The sequence below is a fragment of the Calliphora vicina genome, chromosome 4 (genome assembly GCF_958450345.1).
Source record: "Calliphora vicina chromosome 4, idCalVici1.1, whole genome shotgun sequence".
Classification (NCBI taxonomy): Eukaryota; Metazoa; Arthropoda; class Insecta; order Diptera; family Calliphoridae; genus Calliphora; species Calliphora vicina.
The window spans coordinates 53047937-53074401 of NC_088783.1; the positions used below are offsets into that span (position 1 = coordinate 53047937).

The window sequence follows — 26465 nt, forward strand, 5'->3', positions numbered from 1 at the left end:
GTAAATGTTGTTTTTGATGTAGTTCTGTCACCTTCTATAAATTCCCATTGATTACAATCGATAGTAAAAATACAAAATACACATTCCCAAAAAGGACTTCCCGAGTTTTTCGTAGTAACATTAGACTTGGCAATCCTGATTTTAGTTACTAAAAGAAAAACAACACGTGCACTAGAAAAGTATTTGCATTATTTTAAAGAAATTTTTAAAATTATTAAAACTTTAACAAGATGACGGAGGAAGCTACGACAAAAATTAAATATTTAGTAGCAGATACTACTGCATTTATCAATGCAGTACAATTAAATGTAAGTTTTTGAATAAGTTATACGCGATTCAATGATTGCTAAATTATACTTACAATTTATCTTTGTAGGATTACTGCGAAAATGTTTTGACCGTACCCGATGTAATTGATGAAGTACGTCATAAAAGACAGATAAGACGTTTGTGCGTTTTGCCCTATGATCTGCAAGTAAGAGAACCCCGCGCCGAAAGCGTGAAACATTGTGTGGAGTTTTCTAAAAAGACGGGAGACTACGCCTCTCTATCTGGTATTGATATTAAAGTAATTGCCCTGACCTATGAATTGGAAGCTGATACTGTGGGCACTTCTCATCTAAGAACCGAACCGGTGATAGGAAAGATTGTGGCCTCTAAAGAAAAACCCGAAGAATTTCAAGATAACACAAAGTTACCGGGATGGTATAACAAGGGCCAAGACTCGGACGATTCCGAAGATGATAACGGTGAAGAAGAGGAAGAGGAGCATGAAGACGAAACAGATGAACAAGAGAAGGATACTGAAGTTGATAGTGTCAAAGCCTCTATTGAAAAACAACTTGAAAATCCGGATGAAAAACAAGATGTGCCCGAGGTAACGCAAGAAGAATTGGAAGAACTATTTGAAAAATTGAAATGTGAAGCGGCAGAAGATGACACAACTTGTGATCTTTTAGTGCCACAACAACAAAATGATGAGGACTCAGACTCTGCAGATTGTGACGAAAGACAAGATGTAGAAGGCTTAAATGGTGCTGATACTAAGAAAGCAAATGATGAAGACGATCAGAATGATGGCGATTGGATTACACCTTCAAATCTTAAAAAAGTTAAAAAGTCTATGGAGGGCAAAATAGAGGCCGATTTCATACCCGAAGTGGCCTGCATGTCTACAGATTTTGCTGTACAAAATACCTTGAAACAAATGAATCTTAACATTGCCGCCCTTAATGGACGCATTATTAAACATTTACGCACTTACATCTTAAGATGTTATGCTTGTTTCAGGACCACTTCCATAATGACAAAAGTATTCTGCCCCAATTGCGGCAACAAGACCCTCAAGAGAGTGGCAGTCAGTTTGGATGAGAATGGCAAGCAAGTGATACACATAAACACCAGACGTCCCCTGTCTACAAAGTACAAAAACCAAAGTCTGCCACGTTTCCAGGGTGGCAAGCATTCTCGTAATCCCATATTGTTTGAAGATCAGCCAATGCCACGTCAAATGCCTTCCCGTGTGGCCAAAACAAAAACCAATGCTTTAAATGAAGACTACATGGCTGGTTTCTCACCATTTGCTATGCGCGATGTTGACTCAAAATCAGCTATGTTGCGTTCCAAGGGTAATTTGAAGGAATGGGCTCGCAACAATACTTTCGAAGAAGATAGACGTCGTAAACATTACAATCGTTTATATAAATAAAGTGTAATTTAATTGTATACCTTGCTTAAGAAAGGTATATTTTAACTTTTTTTAATGAAATTTTAATATTAAATGTATTTGTGTACATATTTAAATAATAAATAAATGAAATTTTTATAATTTAACACAAGTTTCGGTTCCTGGATACTCGGGTAAATCTAAGTTATATTTTGATTTAAGGCCAGGCGGTACAAATCTACCTCCCAAGTAATGAAGTGGTCCCTTAAAGTGTTTTGCACACATTTTGGGAGCAGTCAAAGAAATCAGTAAAGTGGGTTCAAAGTCATTGGTTTCATTCTTGCCATTCTCCACATGCCAACCACTTGGTATGTCAATGCTAAAAAAGTTGTTTAAATAAATTATGAATACAATAAAATAATGTTTACCAACCTTGCAATGGGTATTTTTGTTTGCTGCAGCACTTTAACTATTGGCACAAATGTCTCTCTCACAGGCGGCTTGAAACTGAAGCCGAATAAAGCATCAACAATCAAGTCATATGATTTAGATACCTCCTCTTCCTCTGGACATGTAATAAATTCAATGTTCATGCCTTTACACTGATGTGTTAAATTTTCATACAATGGATTTGGTGTGGGTTTTGGATAATATATATGTGGGTTATAGCCCATTAAAGTTAAATGACGAGCACAGACTAAACCATCTCCACCATTATTGCCGGGACCACAGCACACTAAAATTCGTTTATATTTCGAGGCCTCAAAACATTTGGCAATTGCATGAGCACAGCTCAAACCGGCCAATTCCATAAGCTGATCTACACTGAATTTGTACTCATTAAAGAGTTCTTGGTCCACATTAATTGCTTCCGTTTGATTTAGAAATTTCATTGCGTTAATGCTGGCTGTCGCTATATGGTTACTCTATAATTAGTTAATATTGTACACTTTAGATAAATATAGGAATAAATTCATTTATTACCTGTAATTTAGCTGGTGTAAATGGAAAAATATTAAAAATTCGTTTAAAGTTCGTTAAAAAATTCATATTCCAAGTTTTGTTTTGCTCTCGAAATTCTACCGTTTAGGTAGGTTAAAAAACCTATAGATGCGATCAAAATAATAGCACCATAACTAATATCAATGTTATACTAGTCAGCCTCGTATCATGTTCATTTATGGTCGGTCGATCGGATCCAAGTCCAAATCGTAATTTTTATCGTTTTTATGATTCTTTATGGAGGAGTTAGCTATATAACACAAAAAATATTAAACTATATACATACAAGCGGTTTTCAAATTTTATGCCAATTTTTTTATTAATAATAACCCTATCAATAAATAAATTTGGGGTTGCACTTATTTGGAAGAAATTTGGTTATTTTTCATAATAATTTACACCTTGATTGTATATCAAAATAAAATATTTAATTTTTGGTGATTTTTCCGAAAAGTACGCTTTTTTTCATTAGTGCTTTATTTTAAATTGAAAAGTTGGCAACGCTGGTTTTGGCGGATAAATACTGACTGACAACACTGGTTCTATTGTCATTTTTAATTTTTGCTGCGTTGCCTTGATAATTTTGCGTGAAAAAGTTTGCAATTTTTTATTAAAAAACTAAACAAAGACCTGTAAAAGTAATATTTTTCAGATTTATAGTTGTTAAACAAATAAAATTTGTAAATAATACATTAACATTATATTTTAGCTGCAGCAATGGAAGTTGATGAAGAAGAGTTCGAGATGCCCTCATCCAGCAGCAAAGGCGAAAAGAAGCGTTTTGAAGTAAAAAAGGTATTTTACACAATCTAAATTATATTGTTGACAAATTATTTCAAGTTCCAAACTTTCTTACATTTAATAGTGGAATGCTGTAGCTCTCTGGGCCTGGGGTAAGTTTTGTTTCCATTTAATGCAAAAAAATATACATAACCTTCAAATTGTGTGTTTATTTGTGATAAATCTTGTAAATCATTGTTTACTTGTATTAATTTATATTTTTTTGTGTATTACAGATATTGTGGTCGACAATTGCGCTATTTGCCGTAATCATATTATGGATTTGTGTATTGAGTGTCAAGCTAATCAAGCTTCAGCCACCAGTGAGGAATGTACAGTTGCTTGGGGCGTTTGTAATCATGCCTTTCATTTCCATTGTATATCACGTTGGCTAAAGACCCGTCAAGTTTGTCCCTTGGACAATAGAGAGTGGGATTTCCAAAAATATGGTCATTAGTTTATGATTCATTTGCGCTTTAGTCTTACTAAAGTTCATCATATTTTAGGTTACTATTCATTTTTTCAATTAATTTCGTTCTATTTTTTTTAATACCACAAAAATATATAATTTATATGAACAAAAACAAAAAACAACAACTTTGTAAGAAAATGCTTAATGTAATTTCGAATTAAAATTATAATTTACACAATGCTTTTGAAAGTAGGCATTTAAATAAGGCTGTTTGATTTTAATAACATTTAGTAGGTCTGTGCAAACAGAAGATATGTATTATATACATATTTTCTCTAAACCATAAAGACGGAGATTTTATGAGATTGTTGGGAATTGGATGAGTGGGAATTGGCTTCAGGATCGAAGATCAAATTTTCGTGGGCTCATATTTGTAGATATATGTGGTTAGCGCAATAGCCGGTCGGATCTTTATTCTACAGTGGGGTGTGTCGAACACCGGCTTCTCTGAATACCAAACATTTTTGAAGTACCATTAAGTCTAGAGAAAATACCACGAATAGATAATGGTGTCAGTCGAAACATATTTCGAAACTCGTTTAAATGAAGTCTATTGTCAAAAACCTAACTCCTGAAAAAACAAAATGTATCAGACATATGATTTGTGGTATTTTTGTTTGACAAAGCGGAGTGCCTCGTCTCTATGTATAATTCTCAACGGTCTAAATGTTATACTTTGGTCTAAATTATTTAGCAGGAAGTTTATTCCGAAACTTTTTCAAAGTATCACTGATGATTTTACTAACGCTCTATGTATTAGATGCAGCGCCGTGATGAAATTTTGCACAAACACCGATAAAAATAATAGCAGACTAAAGAATAACAAAATTTACAAAAGGTTAGCAGCTAGTTAATTAATTAAATAATTTTATAAGGAAAAACACTTGCGTTTGATACAGCTGTCGCTGAGTTGACAATCTTTGGCCGAATGAAACTCATATTTTTCCGGATCGAAGATCCAATTAATTGTTTTGGTAACGTTAGAACATGGGTGTTTGCTAATGATTTTCATTTAAACCAAAATTTAATTTGATCAGATTTGATAATTTTTGGCTGTGGTCTAATGATTTGATGTCTATTTACAGAAAGATATTTCTTTAAACCACCACTAGATATACATAATTAGGATCAGACCATTTATTCCCCTTGTACCACTAGTACACAGCATAGTTTAATATAAATCTATGTACATATGTATACAGCCCAAATTTGAATAAAAATTCCCGGGAGTTTTTCCCTTTTCTCATTTTTCCTATTCAAATTCAATGGGAAAAAACTCCCGGGGAAGAAACTCCCGCGGAATTTATAATTTCGGGGAAGAATTTAGGTAGAGACCGGAGCCCCGATTAATATATCAGATATATATTCGAGACTTTTGGTATTGAAAATCAGCAAATAAATAGACAACCAATAATCGATCTATTTATTTTCTATCAATAGAAAATGCTTTACATAGAAATTTCTTACGTTTCAAAATTTGGTTTGATGTTCTTATTGGATGTTTGACTTAAAAATGCGGTATTTTTTCAAATTTTTCGCTTTTATTTTGAAACATTTGTACAATATAAATTCATTCAAAGTATTGACCATTGTGTGCTATGACCTTTTCCCGTCTTTCTGGCAACATATTGATTCCGAGCCAAAAGAACTCATCTTTTGAGGCCAAGAACGAATTAAGCCAACATCGGATAGAGAGCGTTCTGCATCGATCAAAACAAATCTATATAAATAAAAATCAAATGTCGTTGATTCAGACAATTTTTTTTTTAAATGTTGGTCATAGCCCATCTTAGGTTTCTAGGGAATGAAAAATTGACCACGTCCACTTTTTTCGTAATTTTTTATTTAAATGATAATAATAATCCAATTTAAGTTTTTACTGAAAGAAAAATTTACCACGACAATTTTTTTTTAATGTTCGCAATACATAGTCCGCAAAAGTTTTTATATACATAAATAAAAATTGTCCACGTCCACTAATACGCCCACCCACCCACAATAACTGCTAATAACTTGGCCAATAAGGGATTAATCAAGAAAAGCAGCTCGATCTGACATCACTCATATTTCTGACCAAAAATAGATTTTTTATATAAAAACTAAAAATATCTAAATTCGCTAATAACTTGGCCAATAAGCGTTGAATCAAGAAAAAGAGCTCGATCTGTGATCTGTGCTCACTCATATTTCAGACCAAAATTCGATTTTTTATATAAAAACTCAAAATATCTAAATTTGTTAATAACTTGGCCAATACGCGTTGAATCAAGAAAAGGAGCTCGATCTGTGATCACTGGTATTTCTTAACAAAAATGGATTTTTTTATATAAAAACTCAAAATATCTAAATTCGCTAATAACTTGGAAAATAAGCGTTTAATCAAGAAAAGGAGCTCGATCTGTGATCACTCATATTTCAGACCAAAATTCGATTTTTTATATAAAAACTGAAAATATCTAAATTCGCTAATAACTTGGCCAATAAGCGTTTAATCAAGAAAAGGAGCTCGATCTGTGATCACGCATATTTCTTAACAAAAATCGATTTTTTATATAAAAACTCAAAATATCTAAAATCGCATTTTTCTTAACAAAAATTGATTTTTTATATAAAAACTAAAAATATCTAAATTCGCTAATAACTTGGCCAATAAGCGTTTAATCAAGAAAAGGAGCTCGATCTGTGATCACTCATATTTCAGACCAAAATTCGATTTTTTATATAAAAACTGAAAATATCTAAATTCGCTAATAACTTGGCCAATAAGCGTTGAATCAAGAAAAGGAGCTCGATCTGTGATCACTCATATTTCTTAACAAAAATCGATTTTTTATATAAAAACTCAAAATATCTAAATTCGCATTTTTCTTAAGAAAAATTGATTTTTTATATAAAAACTAAAAATATCTAAATTCGCTAATAACTTGGCCAATAAGCGTTTAATCAAGAAAAGGAGCTCGATCTGTGATCACTCATATTTCAGACCAAAATTCGATTTTTTATATAAAAACTCAAAATATCTAAATTCGCTAATAACTTGGCCAATAAGCGTTTAATCAAGAAAAGGAGCTCGATCTGTGATCACTTATATTTCTGACCAAAAATCGATTTTTTATATAAAAACTAAAAATATCTAAATTCGCTAATAACTTGGCCAATAAGCGTTGAATCAAGAAAAGGAGCTCGATCTGTGATCACTCATATTTCTGACCAAAAATCGATTTTTTTATATAAAAGCTCAAAATATCTAAATTCGCTAATAACATGGCCAATAAGCGTTGAATCAAGAAAAGGAGCTCGATCTGTGATCACTCATATTTCTTAACAAAAATCGATTTTTTATATAAAAACTGAAAATATCTAAATTCGCTAATAACTTGGCCAATAAGCGTTTAATCAAGAAAAGGAGCTCGATCTGTGATCACTCAATGGACTCATGTATGTAAGTTATTTTGAGTATTTTTTTTTTGTTGTTTGAGTTTTAATATCATTTACATTAATGGGGTCGCTTGACCAATTAAAGCCAATTAAAATAGTATAACCAAAATTTACTTACATTGAAGAGGCGTTGATTCAAGGAATCTTAATTTCTATATTCCAAAAAATTTTGTGCAAAAACTTTTTAAATGCAACAAAAATAACACAAAATTGTTTTTAAATTACATACATATATAAAAATAAAATTATTTTTGTTTATTTATAAAAATAAAATTTAAATAAAATATAATATAATTAAAATAAAATAAAAAATAAAATTTGTAGGTAGATTTTAATATTGTTTTCATTAAATTACACTAAAATAATAACTTAAAAATAAATTCAAATAAACACATTTACAGGTATTAATTAATATAATAATTTTAATTAAAAATAAAGTTAATTTTGCTAGAGTTTTTGTTTTTTTTACTAAAACAGCTAAAAAATAAGCCAATAAACATAGAAATTAAGAAAAAAATATAGATTTTTGATTTCATTTTGCATTATAATAATACGCATACATATATAATAATAAAGAATAAAACTAATATTTTTTTAATTATGTACATTACCATTTTATTTTATATATAGTAGATTTTTATATATTGAAATTATTTTTTTTTTGTTTGTTTTTTTTCTTTTTTTTGTGTTTTCATGAAAATTAAGCCTTTAAATATTTATTTTTTAACATTTGAATATTTGTTTTTGTTTTGTTTAATTAATGTAGGTATTGTATTATTAATGTAAGTATACTTAGTTATGTTTTTATTTTTTATTTTTTGTTTATTTTCGTTTGTAATGAATGTTTTCAACTGTACAACTTATGGATTCGATTGATTTCTATTCTTAATTTTTTAACCGTCATATTGTAATTACAATTGTTATTACTATTATAATTATTATACTTGCTGTTGTTGTTGCTATTGTGGTATTGTTCACTTATACTATTGCTATTATTTAAATTATTTGTATTACTATTATTATTATTATAATTATTTCTCAAGAATCTTTGTTTACATTTATGTTTAAAATTTCCATCTGTAAGTAAAAGAAAAAAAGTAGAAAAAATATATGTGGAGAGAAATATAAACAAAAATTTCACATATTATTAAAGAGAAAATTTTGGATTTGAAGAGTAAGAGAAGTTGGTTACTGAACAAAAAAAAAAAACAAAAAACTGCAGCAGCATTTGGCAAAATAAATAGGTTAAAAATAATATATATGCTTAGTTTCCAGACATATTAAATGATTAGATTCAAATTTAAATAAATGATCTCTTAAAATTAATAAATCTATAAGAAAATAACTAAAATAAAAGAAGGGAAATTAAATTATAACCTACAAAAAATCACATCACAAACAACAATCACTTTGGGTAACATATTTTTTTTTGGAAAAATCATAATTTCATACTTTTTTTTTTTTTGTAAGAAAACATGCTTTTTTACACAACAAACTTAAAAATGCCTAAACATTGATCTTAAGACTAAAATGAAATGATTTTTTTTTTTAGAATGAATATGAACAGTGGAAATATGGAAACATTTTTTTATTTTCATTTTAACAACAAACATTTGGATTTAATTTGAAAATTTTACATTTTACAAATTAAACAAAATACCTTCAAACTAGGGTAGAACGAACTCTAGAGGCGCAACTGAGAGTAAAATAAATAAAACATTATTTTCTCCCTCCCAAATTGAATGCCTGACACAACAACAAAATACATTGATTTATAGGTATTTTATTGTCGCAAGACTTAGGTATATTTTATTCTATGCCTTCAAATGTACTGATGTCCCTCCTTGTATATGTTTGATCAAAACCCTTTGGCTTGTACATTTTTTTAATTTATGCATTCTTTAGGTATATTTTGTTGAGAACACATTAAAATTGAAGTTGATACACGATATATTATGACAGTTTATAGTTTTACACAGATTTCAACATGTTTCCTAAAATAATACAACACTCATATTTTTTGTAAATATTTTGTTAAAGATTTTAATAAGCCTAATAATTTTGTATTATCCTCTTTTTAAGAAAAAAATTTGTATTTTACTCCAGTGTTTCATCTAACATGTATTTAAAAAAACCCATATTTTTAAAGCCTATTTAATTTCATTAAATCTGGAAATTTTCACAACTTTAATCATTCGATCCAAAAATCTTAATTCAGTATTAAAAATTTTAGCATTTCATAAAACCATTACCAACGAAATAAATTATATATCTTCAATCATCAAATGTTTTTATTTGAATTCATTCAACCATTGAATGAAAATATTTTCTCTTCATTCAGTTTTGTTTTTAATCATTTACAAAATTACTGTAAAACAAATAAGCGAGCTATTGGATATTCAGTTGTACCTTAAGATAAAGATTGAAAACAATTCTTGGTTGAAAAAATAAAAATTGTGTTGGTGAATACAAATTTTTTGGTAAAAAAAATGAGGAAAAATTTGTGGTGAAACACTTTTTTTAATATCGGGTGTTTGACATTTCTATCATTAGTTATCCATAATGTCTATGTTAATGTCTTGGTAATCCAGATATAGATCTTAAATTGGTCAAAATCTATATCGCATCCATTTGTGGTCTGATTTTCCAGAATTCATGGTAAGATATAAACAAAAAAAAGAAACTGCCACTATTTTTCCACCAATTATTTTTTCACCACTTTGGTTATGGGTGGTATATAAGATTCGACACACCCGAAATTATTTTTTGATAAATTGGTAAAATTGTTTTCGAAAAAAAAAATCGGTTTGTGAAATATTTAACTCCATTTTGACCCATTGCCGGGCCAAATTTCTACGAATCAAGAAAATAAAAGGGCTATTTTGAAGGCAAATCAAGTAAATACTAAACAATAATGAAGAGCTATCATTGTAAACTATCGGAGCTGTCACAGAATTCCATTCCAATCCTAAGTGAAACTAATTCCGATGTTTGCTTCTTTAGAAAAAGTAAAACGTACATAATTTCGGAATGAAACAAACTTTCTAAGTGAAATAGATATTTGTTTATAATTATTTATGGGTTTTCTCAAGTTTCTTTTAAGAAGTTAAAACCTAATCGATAGGAATGATAACTTTGGTATTGAAATCTTTCGGAATTAAATGTGTGACAGGCCTGTATATACCTTCCACTATTAGAGATTTCCTGACAAAAGCTATTTAAGAATATATTCAAAATATTTCGTGCTTGTTGGAAAAATTTTCAATTAAAAGATTAATCACACATTTAAATAACTTTCAATTATATTCATAATAGCAATTATGTACTAACAAATTTATGCATTATTTTTTATATCTTCTTTCTTACTGCTGTTTGGTTTACAATTTTGGGTAATTGAATTTTCATTATTGGTTGATATGAGGTTTTTGTAATAAGTATGTGACTTCAATGTTTTCTCTATATCATGTGATGGAAATCTATCTGTTTAAAAACGATCCATATTTTCATTTGATTTCAAGTATGATTTTTAAGAATTTTTTAAGAATTTAAGATTTTCTTACTAAATACAGTGATTAAAATGAATGAAAATGTATCAAATTGTAAAGTTAAACAACATACAAAACGAAAGCCATAAACTCATCAAAACTTTTTTCGGTATCATAACGATTCGTTTTCAAAATCGATTTCCATCACATAACTGTATATCAAAGCTTCGAATTAATTCGCTTTGAGCATAATTCACTATTCGGAATTCCATAAATCCATTGCCAATATCTAATTTTTTTAGCTTTATTCAAAGGTTTTTATTTCAATAGTTTCATCGTTGAATTAATTCATAACAGAATTCATTAAATTCAAGAAAATTAGAATGATTCAATAATGAATTACTTGAAACTGAATTCAATACATTTGAAGTATAGAGGATTTAAGCCCATGATTTAATTCATAATGAATTCGTTAACGGAATGGTTAAGAGAGAAAATTTATTTTGATTTCGAAAATGTATTTAAGAATTAATTCATTCGAACCTCTGCTGTATATAAACAAAATGTGTTAAACCAAAACTTCTTTAAGCCATTGCTATTTTGTTAAAATAAACACTGTAAAGCAGGAGGAATATCGGGTTAATATTTTGCAGACAAGATTTTGAATTTTTGTTTTGTTTCTTAATTCCAAATGGCAATCTCTGGTTTTTCCTATAAAAATACAGTAGGTAATAACTTTTATTCCAATCTTTTTGAAATGGACCGGACAGCGTAAAGCATTGGAGGTGTAAGTAAGTATGCTATCGATAATATTTACATACAATATTATGTAAATAAAGATGTACAATTTGTAGTCAAAGGTCAATGCGTTATGAGATCAGTACTTTTTTTTGTAGCCGAAGTATTTGTATTGGTATTTGTGGTGGTAACAGTAGCGGTCAGGCTTATTGGTAATGAAGAGGCAGCATGGGGGGAGTTTGAGTTAATAGTAGTAGTGGCGGTATTATTAAGCAAACGTAGTGGAGAAGTATTGACTACGGACACTACAGTATTATTTACCAGATTACGAGCAAATGATGGGGCAACTAGAGCACAAGACCCAAAAGTATGTTTCGGTATAGCCTGTGATAAGAATATTGAAGTGGCTGCTGTGGCAGTAGCTAAAGTAGCAGCAGTGGAGTTTAAGCTGTTAGAAATGTTGTTGTGCATTATAGCAGCAGCAGCTGAGGATGGGGATGTAGATGGAAATTTAGCGTTTAAAGCATGAAATGTATTCCCTAGTTTTTGGCTGGCTGAACGCGATGATGACATCATAGATAAATTTAGGGGTTCTCTTAATGGTTCATCCAATGCAAAAATAGCTTGTGATCCTCCACTGCAAGCCGAGGCAAAAGAGGAATTAGAGACTGAGGCTGAAGACAATAAAGGAGGTGAAACGGAGGCCGCAGCTTCTGTGGAAGAGGTTAAAGAAATATTTACCATTGAGGTAGACGCCGACGACGATGATGCCGCCGATGTTGCTGAAGTATTATGCAAAGTCGTGTTAGCGGATGTATCTAAAGAAGTCGAAGCTGTTGATTCATTAATCGAATTATCAATCAGACTTTCATTGTTCATAGTGGCTGCGGTTGTGGGTGGAATGTCAATGGTATGGGTTTCATTACCAAATATTAAACGTAAGCGTTTCTTTTGAGGCGTCAATGTATGTACTATGGGCGCAGCAGTGGGGGGCGGGGGAGTCGTTTCTTTGGCATCTAATAATTCGTTTTCAATTCGCTGTTCCAACTCCTCTATAGAGGATAGATTACGTCTGTGGTGCCTACGATGGTGGTGATGATGATGACGTTCTTTTGATTTATGACGCTTTTTCCGTTTGTGAGGCATTTCTTCCTCGAAATCTAAACCGTTTTCGGTTATACCCTCCATGCGTAGGATTTCATACTCTACCGGTTCGGAATGCGAAGAGGAACGACTACAAGTCGAACCGCCTGTAACACTACTACTTTCATCACTCAAACTAGTACCCGACTCTATGACCTCATCCAAAATAGGTGATCTCTTCATGCGCAGCGTCAGCTTAAGCCTTCGTTCGGGAGTTTTTAATAGGGGTTCAACGACGGCGGGAATATTTGAGCCAGTATTTAATGCATTCGTAGTATTCATACAAAAAGTACTTGCAGTACTGGTAGTGGTAGTATTCGTACTTGTACTACAAGTACTGCTGGCCTCACTATTTGTATGCTGACGTTTACGCAACATTATACCAGCTGTAGCAGAATTGTCTGATATCACAGGTTCTTGGGAATAACTAGTAGTACGACCAGCGATGGCGGTGGCACGTCTCAAACGTTGTTGCAAAGGAGGTTCTTCAATAATATTGTTCGAATCTTCGGTTAAACTACTAATCTTAGTGCTACAACTATTATTATTATGAATATTATTGCCTTTGGCAACTTCTTCAAATGATTCTATCAAATTCTTTTTATAACTAGGGCTACTAATCAATTTACTAATATTATGGCTTTTTTCTAACATGTCAATAGTCGAATCATGCTTAAATGTTGTCTCCTCACTGCTTTTGTCCTCGTAGCCAATACCACTTCCACTACAAGTCCTATTCTCACCCTTGGAAATAAGATTTTCATAGTTTATAGGGACATTTGCTGTTGTTGCTAATGATGATGATGATACATTTGCTGCTGCAGTTTCACTGCGTTTAGCATGTTGAATATGATTATGGTTATGATGATGGTGTTCATGAGGCTGATGAAGATTGTGATTTACTGTTTGACCATTATTTGTATTCTTAATATTAAAATGTGTTAAAGGTTTTGCATGTTTACAATTTACAACGGTATGATGAGGATTTTCTTCCAATGATGTTGGGCTTGATGTTGTCGTCGTCGTCCCAGCACTTGATGTACTTGTTGTTATTAGTGATGATGATCCTGAAGTTTGATGATGTCTTGAGACTCTTGATTTTGTGTTTGTTATCACTCCATTACGAGTCAGGCGTTTTTCGGGCTTTTTATTGGGATCGTTTTCATCGGAATGCAAGGTATCATCATCATCATGTTGTTTAATGTTCAGCTGTTCAGGATGCTTAGAGTCAGGCGTGTCCCCAGATAACTCTACATCAGTTTGTTCGGCTTCAGATTCGGAGACCGAAATTATATTCTCCTCAGCTGTCTGAAGATTAGATAAAAGATTTTCACATTTCAAGCCAAGAGCTGCAGCCGCAGTTGAACGAGTATGTCGTGTTGTTATACCTGCGTTTGAGCGTGTTGTTTTACTATCCAGTTTGTTATGCAACGTAACGAGATTTGTAGCTTTTCGTAGATTCCTTCTAGACGTTATACTAGTAGTGGCTGCTCCAGTTTTGGGCTCATCTGCGGTGGCGGCTTTGTTGGACGATCCCCTTGTATTAACATTTGCCAAGCTGGCAAAGTCCTCTGTAGACCCTGAAGATATTGTACTACTTGTACTATTAACACGTGAAGATTTTCTCAACGATTCTCGATAACTACGCGTTGTATTTTCTTGTGTTTTGCTTTGATTTAAAAGTACTTCATGATTTTCTGTTAGACCCGTATGTTGCGGTTGTGGTGGCTGCTGTTGGTTGGTAGTAGTATGATGTGTATTGTGTAAATGATGGGGTGTATGATGCATGGTATTGGCCATAATCATTTCGGCATCGTATTTTGTCATGCCTTTTTGGCGCAATTCTTGCATGGTTAATGGCGTAACAACTACTGAAGGATGTTTTTTAACACTTTCAGGCGATCCAGCGTCCAATTTTTTATTAATATTATTATTATTGTTATTGAGACTTGCCGCAGTGTTGTTTATATTCCCTGAAGAGTTATCACTTAAAGCCCCATTTGTGAGATCGGTATTTGTGGAATTCGTTGAATTTGCTCGACTTTTAATGCGATTGATACGATTATCGGTTTCTCTTAAACGATAACCACCACTGGCGTTCGGATCTCCCACCACGCAGGCCCCATTAAGACCCAAACTTAATGCTGGATCTGTTCCGAATTGGCCATTGCCATTTTTACCGGCAAAAGCTCCAGTTCCTCTTCGTTCGCAAGTCTCACATTCACAATAACAATTTCCATCACCGAAAAAATCCTCGCCATAGAAACAAGTGATTTCTTCACCAATCTCAATATCACGTAATACTTTAACGCAGGCTGTATCTCTACCGGTGGCCACAAATTTGCAGTTGGCACGACAATCATGATTTATATAAGCTGCTGGTCCCAACCACAGTTGGGCACAATTTTTGCGACAGCTATACATAACCGAAAAATCATTTTTACCCGAATGCAATAGAGCAGCCTCCTCTGATTCGCTAAGCTCGGCTATGCAACCCACTAAACATTCGATTTTATCATTCTTTTGCCACCGTTTTGTGGCACATATTTTGGCTCCCTTTTGACCTTCCAGCGAATAACGATAACAGGCTTCTATAACAAAACCACTATCCTTGTCGAAAACTCTTAAATAACGAATAATCTAAAATTGTAAGGAAAAAATATTACATTATTTATAAAATTTTATGTGTGGGTTCTATAGTTGAAACAAAATGCCGACTTTTCTCGATTTTTAAAAAGTCGACTTTTGTTATTTTTGAATAACAAAAGTCAAAATAAATCTAGCAATAAAATTGTATGAATCCTATTTTAATGTAAAAAATATATGGATGATATAATTATTGATGAGAAAAATTAATTTTTTAAAATTTTTATAACAAAAATTAAAAAAATCAAATTCGACTTTACGATTTTTTTAAACAAATATTCGATTTCGACTTTTCGACCTAGTACCCACAAAGTCGATTGTTAGTGTAGAAAAAAGTCGAAATCGACTTTTTGGATCGAAAAAAGGTCGCACAGGCGAATAATCACACCTTATCCCCAAAACGTCGATAAACTAAAAAAAGTCGAATAGCCGATAAAAGTCGAGTTTTTTATTTTTAATATTGTTGTTATAAAAAGCTTTATTCTGATCAATAAATCTCGCAAGCATATCTTTTTTACAATAAAATAGGATGAAAAGTCGAAAAGTTGACTTTTTAAAAATTGAAAAAAGTCGACCTTTTATAAAAAAAAAAGTAAAACTTACATGATCATGCAGTCTTTTAATAGACATTTTATTTTTATTTCGATAACTCCTTGGCAGCCATGGTCCACTGAAAATTTTCTTAACAGCCACCTCATAATTTTGAGTTTGTATAAATTCATCGACAATGGCTTTTAGTTGGGCCGTGTCCACCTTGAGAGGGCGATAACGTATATTCATTTTGTGCGTTTGAAAACCCAAGTGAGGATCTAAAATTAATGATGTGGCTAAATCGTCATTTTCAGATAATTCCTTTGGCGTCATCCCGGTCGATTGTGAGAGACGTGATACAATGCTGTTTGTGGAGCCATTGATACCACTGAGAGGCAGGAGATAACCATTATTAGAACCGCCATTATGAGAATTATAATGACCATTTGAAGACATTGAGTGTGTTTGTTTGGCGGCAGTGACACTACTCAATGTGGAATTAGTAGTGCCTGTGGCAGTGGCAGCCGCTGAAGAATTTCCGTATTTACTAGCAGTTTCACTACGGCGGCTGTGATGTGAACCAACAACCATTCTGTATTGCAGTCTGAAAATAAAAAAAAACTTATTTCAGTAAAAAAAAAAACGCTTCAAAACAACATTGTTTTTATTGTGGACATGAACCTCAACAGCTGATAACAACCCTGGCAAATACAAATGACAATCAGCTGTTTTGCAGTGTTTCATTTATTACTAAAAAGGGCTAACAAAATAAAATAAAAAATTAACCCAGGTTAAGTTTTATAATTTCTTAATGCTTAAAATTTAATTACACTATTATTTTAGTTTTTACGATTTTTGTAAATTTATATGTTTATTTGTACAAATTATATTTTTTGTTTCTTCATTCGCATTCATTTTCTCATTCACACGTTGTTACTTTTTCTTTCTCCTTTTTTTTAGAACACAGATTGATTATCGATTAATTGCCCTTTCATTACAGTTCATTGATTTTAAAAATATTGAAGAAATTAAACGTAGTAATAAATTTTAGTATCCAAAACAAATTCTTTTTGTTTAATTATTTTATTTTTTCTTTATTTATTTGCCAACACTCAGCTGATTTTACGTTTTAATTTGCAATAAAAACACAATTTAAAACTAATATAAACCTTTTTCACAAATAAAAGAAAAAATTATAACACAAAAACAAAGAGCGCATGAAGGCAGAAACCAAAAAAATCCGAATGAGAGACGAAAAATATGAACAAAGAAAAACCCTAAAAAATCAACAAAAATTACAATGCGACGTATTGACCATCTCTTTCTACCATTTACAATTTAGCTAGACACATTTCCATATCACTGTTTCTTTTTAACGCGGCGAATTTACAGGAAAAAATACGATTGAAATAAAAAAAAGAACGTACGCTCATTAAATACAGATGAAAATGGCGGCGTCGGTTCAATATTAATGATTTTTTCTTCTTTCTTTGGTGTAAGCTTGGTTTATTTTTGTTGTGTACATGTAAATTTACCTTTTTTTTCAAAAAAATATCAGCTTAATTTACAAATTTTCGTTACGCATTCGATATTTTTCAAAGCAGACTTGTATACTTTTTCTTTCAATAATCACTCGGTGTTTTTCCTTTTATTATTATAAATATTATTCTACTATATTTCGTGAAGCTGCTAATTTTCATTCCTTTCGTTAACACAATGGTCACTTTTTTAGCTTCATTTTGAGATGGTACACATTTTCTGTTTTTTTTTTTATTCACACAAAGAAAACAAGCCAAACAACGATAACTGATGTGTCTGGTTTTAAATGTCTGCAGAGAATGAATTTTTTCTTTCTGCTTTTCTGAGCGAATTCTCAACTTTCAGCGTCGCAGTTTTGCGGCTGCAAATTTTGTACTTCGCAGCGAACTCCGCAGCTAGCAGCGAAATTGTTAAAACTAAACACTACACATAAACATATACATTTCTTATATCTTTGATGTAGGTTTGAAGTCCCCTAGCCCCTTTGCAGACTCTATACGGGAAAATACAGTGATGGTTTGATGGAAAATGGCTTTTTAAATGGTCTCAGCACGGCGAATTTATACACAAGGTGATTGCAGGGGCGAATTCATTCATTTTTTATATATGGAGTTTGACATACCAGCGTTCTTCGTGTCGTCACACTGTGGCGTGCAAAGAGTTGCTTTAACTTTTCCCTCGATGTGATTATCAATTTCAGACACTTCTCACTTTATTTTATAGTTCATATTGTTAACTTTTCCCACAACTGGTGTTTTTATGTATTAACTAAAGCAAATTATTTATTTTTACGAATTTCTTGCAAAGAAAATTTTTTTCTGTACAATTGCTACACACACATTTCAGTTTTTGCAAAAGAACTAGAGAAAAAGAAGAGTACAAATATAGTCATTAGGAAAGAACATAGTTGTGTTTTATGGAAGCCAATTCGCTGCATTAAATAGTACGTAAAATATCAACATTGAGTCAGTTGATTAACGGTATTCCCAAAAAAGTGTTGAAAAATCCCAAAAATGGGCTTTTTTAATTTTTTGGCTATAATATCCATACTAACCCTAGGTTTTCTTTGTTTTTTTTACTTTTGGTACTTAAATAAATTAAATATGTATGAATTAATCGCACTGAATCAGTTTTTCATAGAACTTCTCGTATTTAAAATTTGGTATTTGTGACGTACGTTTGCTCCACCAAAAAAAGCAATCAGCAATCACTCTGCTGTTGTTCTGCCGACGTTATTGCTTGTGTTTAGCAATAAAAATTGCTACGTGGAGACCCGAAATAAACTTTTTTTTTTGTTATTTCTTTATTTGCAATCTATTTTTACAATAATAAGCAAATTTTATAAGTTTTAAAAATAACATGTCGTACAGATTCCCAATGGAATTAATAAATAAATAAATGAAGAAGTCACAAAAGTAAGTACTACTCAGAATACGCCTGTTTACTTTGAATAACTCAACGCGAAATAAACTGAGATTACAAATATACATATTTATTTACTTATTAATTGGAACAAATTATTTGAAATAGCTATACGTTATCAATAATATGATACCGTTTTCACTACATATCGTTCATTGGTTTATTTGGGTATAATAATCGCTTAAAAAATAATTCGTTGTCAGCAACACTTTTTTTTAAATTGTCAAACTAAAATAAATTTCAAATTAAATTTTCCTCTTTTGTTTGTATTTATTATGACTGATGTTGAATTAGTTACAAATGGAATTCATAATATTTTCTGTCATTACAAAGATAACCAAGGTCGAATTTTAATTAAAGCCTTAAACGATGTACAAACTTGTAATGGCCGCCATTCAGCGCTAACCCAGGCAGTACAAAACAAAATGCATTGGTTCGTTAAAGAAAATTTGTTAATTAAAATTTTAGAGGTAATAAGTTGATCGTATTTTAAGGTGCAGACGAATGACTTTTTTTTATAAAATAATGTTGGCTCTCTTTGGATTATTATTGTTTGCTACATATGGATTGATTTTGCTGCGACATTACAATAAATCAAATATTTATGGCGGTTGTTCAATGTCTTTTTTTTGGCCTTTAGATGAATGCCCAATAGCTTACTGAACACTTTATATTTCGTATAATGTTATAAACAATATAATTTAGCGGATTAGTAGGTCATTACTAACATTAATATGAATATATTTTTACTATTTTATTGTTGTTGCAATTAACACCAACAAATTTTAAATTCATGCATTTGAAAATATTTTTATACAAGAATTTATTATGTACATATGTATAACATTCTAAGAGTCCGACCCGACCCAATATTCGAATTCTGATTAGGTCAAAAATCGGCAAAGAAAAACATAGATTTTGGACTTATAAATGAAAAACAAGTTATAAATATAACAATAAAATGTGTAACAAAACTAATACACATTTAAAAATTATCAATAAAAACTGTTACCTAAAAAATCCTGTTTCATATGAAAAACAAGATTAATGGATCCCACAATATTAAATAAGTTAATTCACTAAAAATAAGGCAATAAAAATAAGTTAATTCAATTATTCGAATGTTTTGGTTCGTTTCGGATGAAGCTGCATAATTTTTGCGGTTTCGGACTGTATTAACCGGTTTCGGCCAGACTAATAATATTCACAATGCTTAAAATTAAATTAAAAAAAAATGTTTTTTGTTCAATGTTTAAAAAATTATTTTTTCGGAAATATGAAACTGGTTTTAGAACCACCTCTATTTTTTTTTTTTTTTTGAGTTTAATAGTTACTATAGCAATTAAACATTCATATATAACAGAAAATATATATAAAGACAATTTGCACGTACAATTTTTATACTTTTTGTAATTTTTTCTGAATTCGACGTTTTTAATTTAAGCGTTTTTCTTTCTACTACTATTATTGCACATGTAATATACAACTCTGTGAATTCGCCTTGCTTGAAAACATTTGGCGTTGCTCAAGGTGCATTTAATAAGGTGCCATCGGCAGCACAGCTGATTATAGAAATAGCACGCACAAATGTCAAACTTCATATATAAAAAATATTCGCCCGTACGTCCGTATGTCAAACTCTATATATAAAAAATAAGTGAATTCGCCTGTATTTATTTCAATTCGCCACTGCTGTCACCTTGTTAAATACGCCTTGGCGTTGCTGATTGTTTTGACACAGGGATGGCATAGTTGGTACAATTGTACCTTTTTTGGTTCAATTCGATCGCTCAAAATACTAGGGTAGATCAATGACAATAATTTTGAAATAATGACACAAGTTTAAACAATTTTCCATTGATTACGGAGGTGGGAGGACTAGTCACTCTGAATTAAAATTAAATTAATGGACAAATTGGAGTATCTCATCTCTATGTATAATTCTCTATGGTTAATACAGTTGAATTTAATCCTTGAATAACAATGAAATTCTAAGTTTAAACACAACATTAATCACTGATTATGTTTATTTTGCAAAAATAAATTCACAATTTATAATACATATTTAAATAGGCTAGCACTCTTGTAAGCTACTTCATTTCTTGGAAATGTTACATTCTGTGTGATGTGCAAAAAATTAAATAATTTTCTGAGTATCTTTTTCGATTTTACTTACGTATAATTTGCTAAAAGACTTTCTTATGAATTTTAATTTTGCTTGATATTTGTAATCAATTATTTCCCATTTTTTATTTTGTTAATTTCAAACATGACATGCATTTACTTGAAAATTAGGCTGAAATTACAATTAAATTTCCCATACTTGAATTTAAAATTGTTGGGCGCTTATTGGGTTCCTTGTTAGAAAGATAAGTTAGTACACATCATGGTACATACATATTACGAAATTCTTATAAGTATTTAGGAATACAACGATGCGGCATGGGTTAGAGTTATTCATTCATCGTAATATTTTTCAAGACCACACAAATTTGTCTCTTGTGGAATAGGAACATAACATTGACAAAAGGTGTCCCAACAAGACAAATTTTCAGTGCGCCCACAAAATTGTTCGCTGAGTGAACAAATTGTGGCCTAGTCAATACGCGTAACAATTTACTAAAAATTTATATTTGAAACAATCAGAGTAGAAAAAGTACATATTTCTAATGTTGATTAGTACAATATTTAAAATGTAATTTGCCATCCATCCCTGTTTTGACAACACTGTTGAAAACACATATTGACAGACAAAGAGAAGTTGGAAAAGTTTAGCTCACAAAATTTTCGGTGATAGATTTTTATAAAATATATCGACAAAATTATAAAGTAATATTTATAATCTCACTTAGGTAAGTAAGTTTTTACTTAATATTCTAATATGTTTTAATAATAGATGCAACAACAAAACAAATGGAATAAATTTTCCAAGCATTGGCCTGGGAGTAGAATTCGCCGTAATAAGAAAATGACGAAAATAAATATAACAGCAACAACCAACCAACTAACCACCATTTTCTTAGTCATATAAAAATACAATTTTTATTTTATTCCCCAAAATAAAACCATTAATGATTAATTATTCTTTTATAGCGGCTTGAGTAACTTATTAAAAATACTTTCTTGTATTGCAGCATATATACCTACACCAAGATGCCCAATATCAAGCTGCAATCATCGGATGATGAGATTTTTGACACTGACGTACAAATTGCCAAATGTTCGGGCACCATCAAGACCATGTTGGACGATTGTGGCATGGAAGATGGTGATAATGCCGTAGTGCCCTTGCCCAATGTAAATTCAGCTATTTTACGTAAAGTTTTACATTGGGCCAACTACCACAAAGACGACCCCCAACCACCAGAGGACGACGAAAACAAAGAAAAACGCACCGATGATATTTCATCATGGGATGCCGATTTTCTTAAGGTTGACCAGGGTACGCTATTCGAATTGATTTTGGCTGCCAACTATTTGGACATCAAAGGCCTGTTGGATGTTACCTGTAAAACTGTGGCAAATATGATTAAGGGAAAAACCCCAGAAGAGATTCGTAAGACCTTCAACATTAAAAACGATTTTACTCCGGCTGAGGAAGAACAGGTGCGCAAAGAAAACGAATGGTGTGAAGAGAAGTAGAGGAGTATCCAACGACTTGAAGACCAAATTCAAATACATAAAACAGAAAATAGAAACTACTAAATATTTAAGCTTCTACGTCGTATAATTTTTTTGTTACTACCTATTGAGGCATTTGTGGTCCGACAAATAGCGCTTCTCAGTCAGTTACAACATTTCAAATTCAAATATGTATGTGGACTAGTAATCTACGTAAATAACTATATATAATTTATTAAAAAATATATATATATATAAATACGATTAATTTTTTCTTTAAATGTATTCTTTTTTTATTCAACAATTTTGCTTCATTACATAGATGTTAATAAATTGGAATTAAAATATTAATAGTGGTTTTAATTGAAAGAAACTTCATGTAAAAAGACTTGACTGTAGTATGTTTTCGGCAACTGGCAACGCAACTGAAGTTTGGTTGCCATACATAATCGACAGCTAGTTCTTTGTAAAAAGTTCTTCCACGAGAAACATTAACGATATTAAAAGCTGCAGTCAATTGAAACAGGCGTATTGAGTTACGCAGCAACCCCCTGTTTTAACCTGTAGCTAAAGATGGCCACACACGGGATGATTTGTACGCCTGATTTGTGATTGAAAATTTTCAATTACTTGTGATTTTTTTTGTTCGCGCACAGCCCCATTAACAAGACGTCGAACACGAACAAATCATACTCACACCGTGTGTGGCCAGCTTAACATTGCAAAATTTTTTATAAATTGGATCTGCGCTCCGCACAGCGAAAGCTGTATGAACCGAATTGTTTTTTCCCTGAAAGAACACTCGGCAATAGTACAACTGTTACAACATCTATAAACAATTATTTCAAAAGAGTTTAAAGAATTCTAATATATTTTAATTATAGATGCAACAACAATTTTGCGAGCATTGGCGTGTGAATAGAATTCGCAGTAATAAATAATGAAATTAAATATAACAGCATCATCACTCAACCAACCAACTAACCACCAGTTTCTTTTAGTCATATAAAAAATACTATTTTTATTTTATTCCCTAAAATAAATCCATAAACAATTAAGTCTTCTTTTATAGCGGCTTGATTAACTGTATAAATACTCTCTCGTCTTGCTGAATTTCATCATTGTAACATACCACCTACACCAAGATGCCCAACATCAAGCTGCAATCATCGGATAATGAGATTTTTGACACTGACGTAGAAATTGTCAAATGTTCGGGCACCATCAAGACCATATTGGACGATTGTGTCATGAAAAGTGCCGTAGTCCTCTTGCCTAATGTTAATTCAGCTATATTACGTAAAGTTTTACATTGGGCCAACTACCACAAGGACGACTCCCAACTCCCAGTGGACGGCGGAAATAAAGAAAAACGCACCGATATTTCTTCATGGGATGCCGATTTTCTAAAGGTTGACCAGGCTACGCTATTTGAATTACTTTTAGCTGCAAACTATTTGGATATCAAAGGTCTGTTGGATGTTACCTGTAAAGCTGTAGCAAATATGATTAAGGGATATACCCCAGAAGAGATTCGTAAGATGTTCCTTATTAAATGAGAAAGAATAAAACGAGTTGTGTGAAGAAATGTAGAGGAATATCTAAAGACTTGAAGACCAATTTCAAATACATAAAACAAAAATTAGAAACTGCTAAATATTTAAGCTCATCTGTCGTATATTAATTGATTACCACTACTCTAAGTAAATAAATACTTTTAGGCATAGAGAAATTCTCTATGCTTTTAGGTACATTCATATATACAGAAGAATTATATATATAAAGATATAAATAAATACGATATGATTAATTTTTTCTTTAAATGTATTATTTTTTTATTCAACAATATTCAACAAATACGTATCATCTATGGCTACCTGACTCTACAAAATTTTTGAATTCTGTATCAAAAAATAACGATTTTATATGCATAATTCAAAACTACGTATCAACATGTGCATGATTTTCATAAATCAAAAGAACGTATCATGACAATTGGTAAAGTGTACATTATAAAATAATTAAATATAACTTATAAAAAATCTGGAGAACCTACGGTTAATATGATTCGTGCTTTGGTTCCCGGGATCTATTTATTTTAAAACAGACATTTGAACGCGGTATTTGTTTTTAATATTTTATATGTGAATTTGAAGGGTACATATATGTTATTTATTCTCACTCAGTTATTGAACATTATAGTGTAAACAGTTCTTTTTTCTTCGAAAATGTCAAATTTGTGCCAACAAAGCGTCATACGCGGGCATTGCTTTACTTCTTTAATTTGAAAAAAGTGCCCCCGAAACACACCGCTTGCACACCAAAGCTTATAGTGAATGTGTTTCATCGGTTTCAACGTGCCAAAGATGGTGTGTGCTGTTCAGAAGTGGTGATTTTGATACGGAAGTCAAAAATAGTCCAGTCCAGCCAAACAATTTTGAATACCAAGAATTGGAGGTATTACTCCATGAAGATTGTTGTCAAACTCAATATGTAAGAGCTTGAAAAATCATTGGAAGCTACTCAATTAGCTTTGGGTACCATTCGCATTGGAGCTGAGACCTTGAAAGACGATTTTGTATGTCTGATATGCTGCCGAATCCTTACTTGCGATGAAAAATGGATACATTACGATAACCCGGAGCGTAAGTGATCGTATGTGAAGCCCGGTCAACCTGCCGAATCGACACCAAAGCCAAATAACCCTGGCGCTAAGGTAATGCTCTGTATTTGGTGGGACTAAATGGGTCCTATCTATTATCTTGACTGATCTTGACAACCATTTTGAATTTATCATGACAAGAATTTATCAAGTATAGACATAGCTTAAATAAAGGTACATTGTAATTTGCCATCACGCTTAAAAGTACCATAAACAAAACTTACTGTAACATATACAAATACTGCATATTACGATATGGTTAATGATAACCTTTATAAAATTTGGCATCACTTTTTTAAATGTTTGATGCAGCGTTGCCACAAATAAAATATTTTTCCTAGCAAATTTGTTTTTGTTTTAAATATTTGAGATTTAATTTATTTAATTTTAGAAAATAAGTTTTTTCATTGTTTTTTGGCGGTATTTATTAATGAACACAAATAAATACGCAAATATTTATTTGACTAATTTTAATATGTATGATAAATGGCGTGGGAATAGAATTAGCAGTAATAAGAAACCATATAAAAAATACTATTTTTATTTTATTCCCCAAAATAAAACCATTAATGATTAATTATTCTTTTATAGCGGCTTGAGTAACTTATTAAAAATACTTCCTTGTATTGCAGCATATGTAACACCAAGATGCCCAACATAAAGCTGCAATCATCGGATGATGAGGTTTTGACATTGACATACAAGTTGCCAAATGTTCGGGCGCCATCAACACCATGTTGGACGATTGTGGCATGGAAGATGGTGATAATGACTTTGTGCACATATACATTTTTGTTACTAATACATATTTAGAGTAGGGTTCTTTTTCACGAACACATGTTTAGAGTTAGGTACTGTTGTCAAAGAGTCGGAATACTTGTTATACTTTGGTTACAACCTATTGATGTGGACTAGTAATCTAGTAAACTAATCTATCGTTATCATTGCATACCGAAAGAAAACCAAATACCGTCACCGAAATAATTCAAATTAACGTTACCTTTAAAACTGTTTGAACCGATAGCTAACATTGATAAATATTTTATATGTAAATATTCCGTACAATTATAAACCGTTCCTAGGACAATTGGATCTACGCTCCGGAACGATCCGAGGTTCAGTTGGTAAAATACTGTTAACTCAGTATGAACGGAATGTTTTTCCCCGGAAAGAACTGTTACACAACATCTATAAATAATAATTTCAAATCAGTTGAAACAATTGTAATATATTTTAATTATAGATTCAACAGCAATACAAAATTCGCCATAATAAAAAAATAATAACCAAATAACCACCATTTTCTAAGTAATATAAACA

General features: G+C 31.4%; 6 protein-coding genes across 7 annotated transcripts; 4 read left to right on the forward strand and 2 right to left on the reverse strand.

Annotated features, from left to right (window-relative positions):
* The first annotated feature begins 162 nt into the window (after positions 1 to 162).
* On the forward strand, positions 163 to 1838 carry LOC135957314 (RNA-binding protein NOB1). Its single transcript, XM_065508040.1, has 2 exons — positions 163 to 308; positions 377 to 1838. Exons 1-2 carry the CDS (start codon positions 231 to 233, stop codon positions 1706 to 1708), a joined length of 1410 nt encoding a protein of 469 aa, XP_065364112.1. The 5' UTR covers positions 163 to 230; the 3' UTR covers positions 1709 to 1838.
* On the reverse strand, positions 1716 to 2771 carry Naxe (NAD(P)HX epimerase). The gene is made up of 3 exons (XM_065508041.1): positions 2651 to 2771; positions 2099 to 2592; positions 1716 to 2045 (listed from the first exon to the last, which is right to left on the reverse strand). Exons 1-3 carry the CDS (start codon positions 2714 to 2716, stop codon positions 1823 to 1825), a joined length of 783 nt encoding a protein of 260 aa, XP_065364113.1. The 5' UTR covers positions 2717 to 2771; the 3' UTR covers positions 1716 to 1822.
* Positions 2772 to 3166: 395 nt separating this feature from the next.
* Roc1a (Regulator of cullins 1a) lies at positions 3167 to 4125 on the forward strand. Its single transcript, XM_065507356.1, has 4 exons — positions 3167 to 3306; positions 3378 to 3463; positions 3534 to 3561; positions 3685 to 4125. Exons 2-4 carry the CDS (start codon positions 3386 to 3388, stop codon positions 3903 to 3905), a joined length of 327 nt encoding a protein of 108 aa, XP_065363428.1. The 5' UTR covers positions 3167 to 3306; positions 3378 to 3385; the 3' UTR covers positions 3906 to 4125.
* Positions 4126 to 10638: 6513 nt separating this feature from the next.
* Positions 10639 to 18280, reverse strand: Hmt4-20 (Histone methyltransferase 4-20). 2 transcript variants are annotated; one of them, XM_065507160.1, is made up of 3 exons: positions 18063 to 18280; positions 15974 to 16505; positions 10639 to 15364 (listed from the first exon to the last, which is right to left on the reverse strand). In XM_065507160.1, exons 2-3 carry the CDS (start codon positions 16490 to 16492, stop codon positions 11705 to 11707), a joined length of 4179 nt encoding a protein of 1392 aa, XP_065363232.1. In that variant the 5' UTR covers positions 16493 to 16505; positions 18063 to 18280; the 3' UTR covers positions 10639 to 11704. The 2 variants fall into 2 exon arrangements, with proteins under 2 accessions (XP_065363232.1, XP_065363231.1); XM_065507159.1 differs by lacking the exon at positions 18063 to 18280 and adding an exon at positions 17437 to 17950.
* Positions 18281 to 21574: 3294 nt separating this feature from the next.
* On the forward strand, positions 21575 to 22834 carry SkpA (SKP1-related A). Its single transcript, XM_065507996.1, has 2 exons — positions 21575 to 21714; positions 21997 to 22834. Exon 2 carries the CDS (start codon positions 22016 to 22018, stop codon positions 22502 to 22504), a length of 489 nt encoding a protein of 162 aa, XP_065364068.1. The 5' UTR covers positions 21575 to 21714; positions 21997 to 22015; the 3' UTR covers positions 22505 to 22834.
* A 794-nt stretch (positions 22835 to 23628) lies between these two features.
* LOC135958431 (S-phase kinase-associated protein 1-like) lies at positions 23629 to 24042 on the forward strand. Its single transcript, XM_065509333.1, has one exon. The coding sequence runs from the start codon at positions 23629 to 23631 to the stop codon at positions 24040 to 24042; it is 414 nt and encodes a 137-aa protein (XP_065365405.1).
* The last annotated feature ends 2423 nt before the right edge of the window (positions 24043 to 26465 follow it).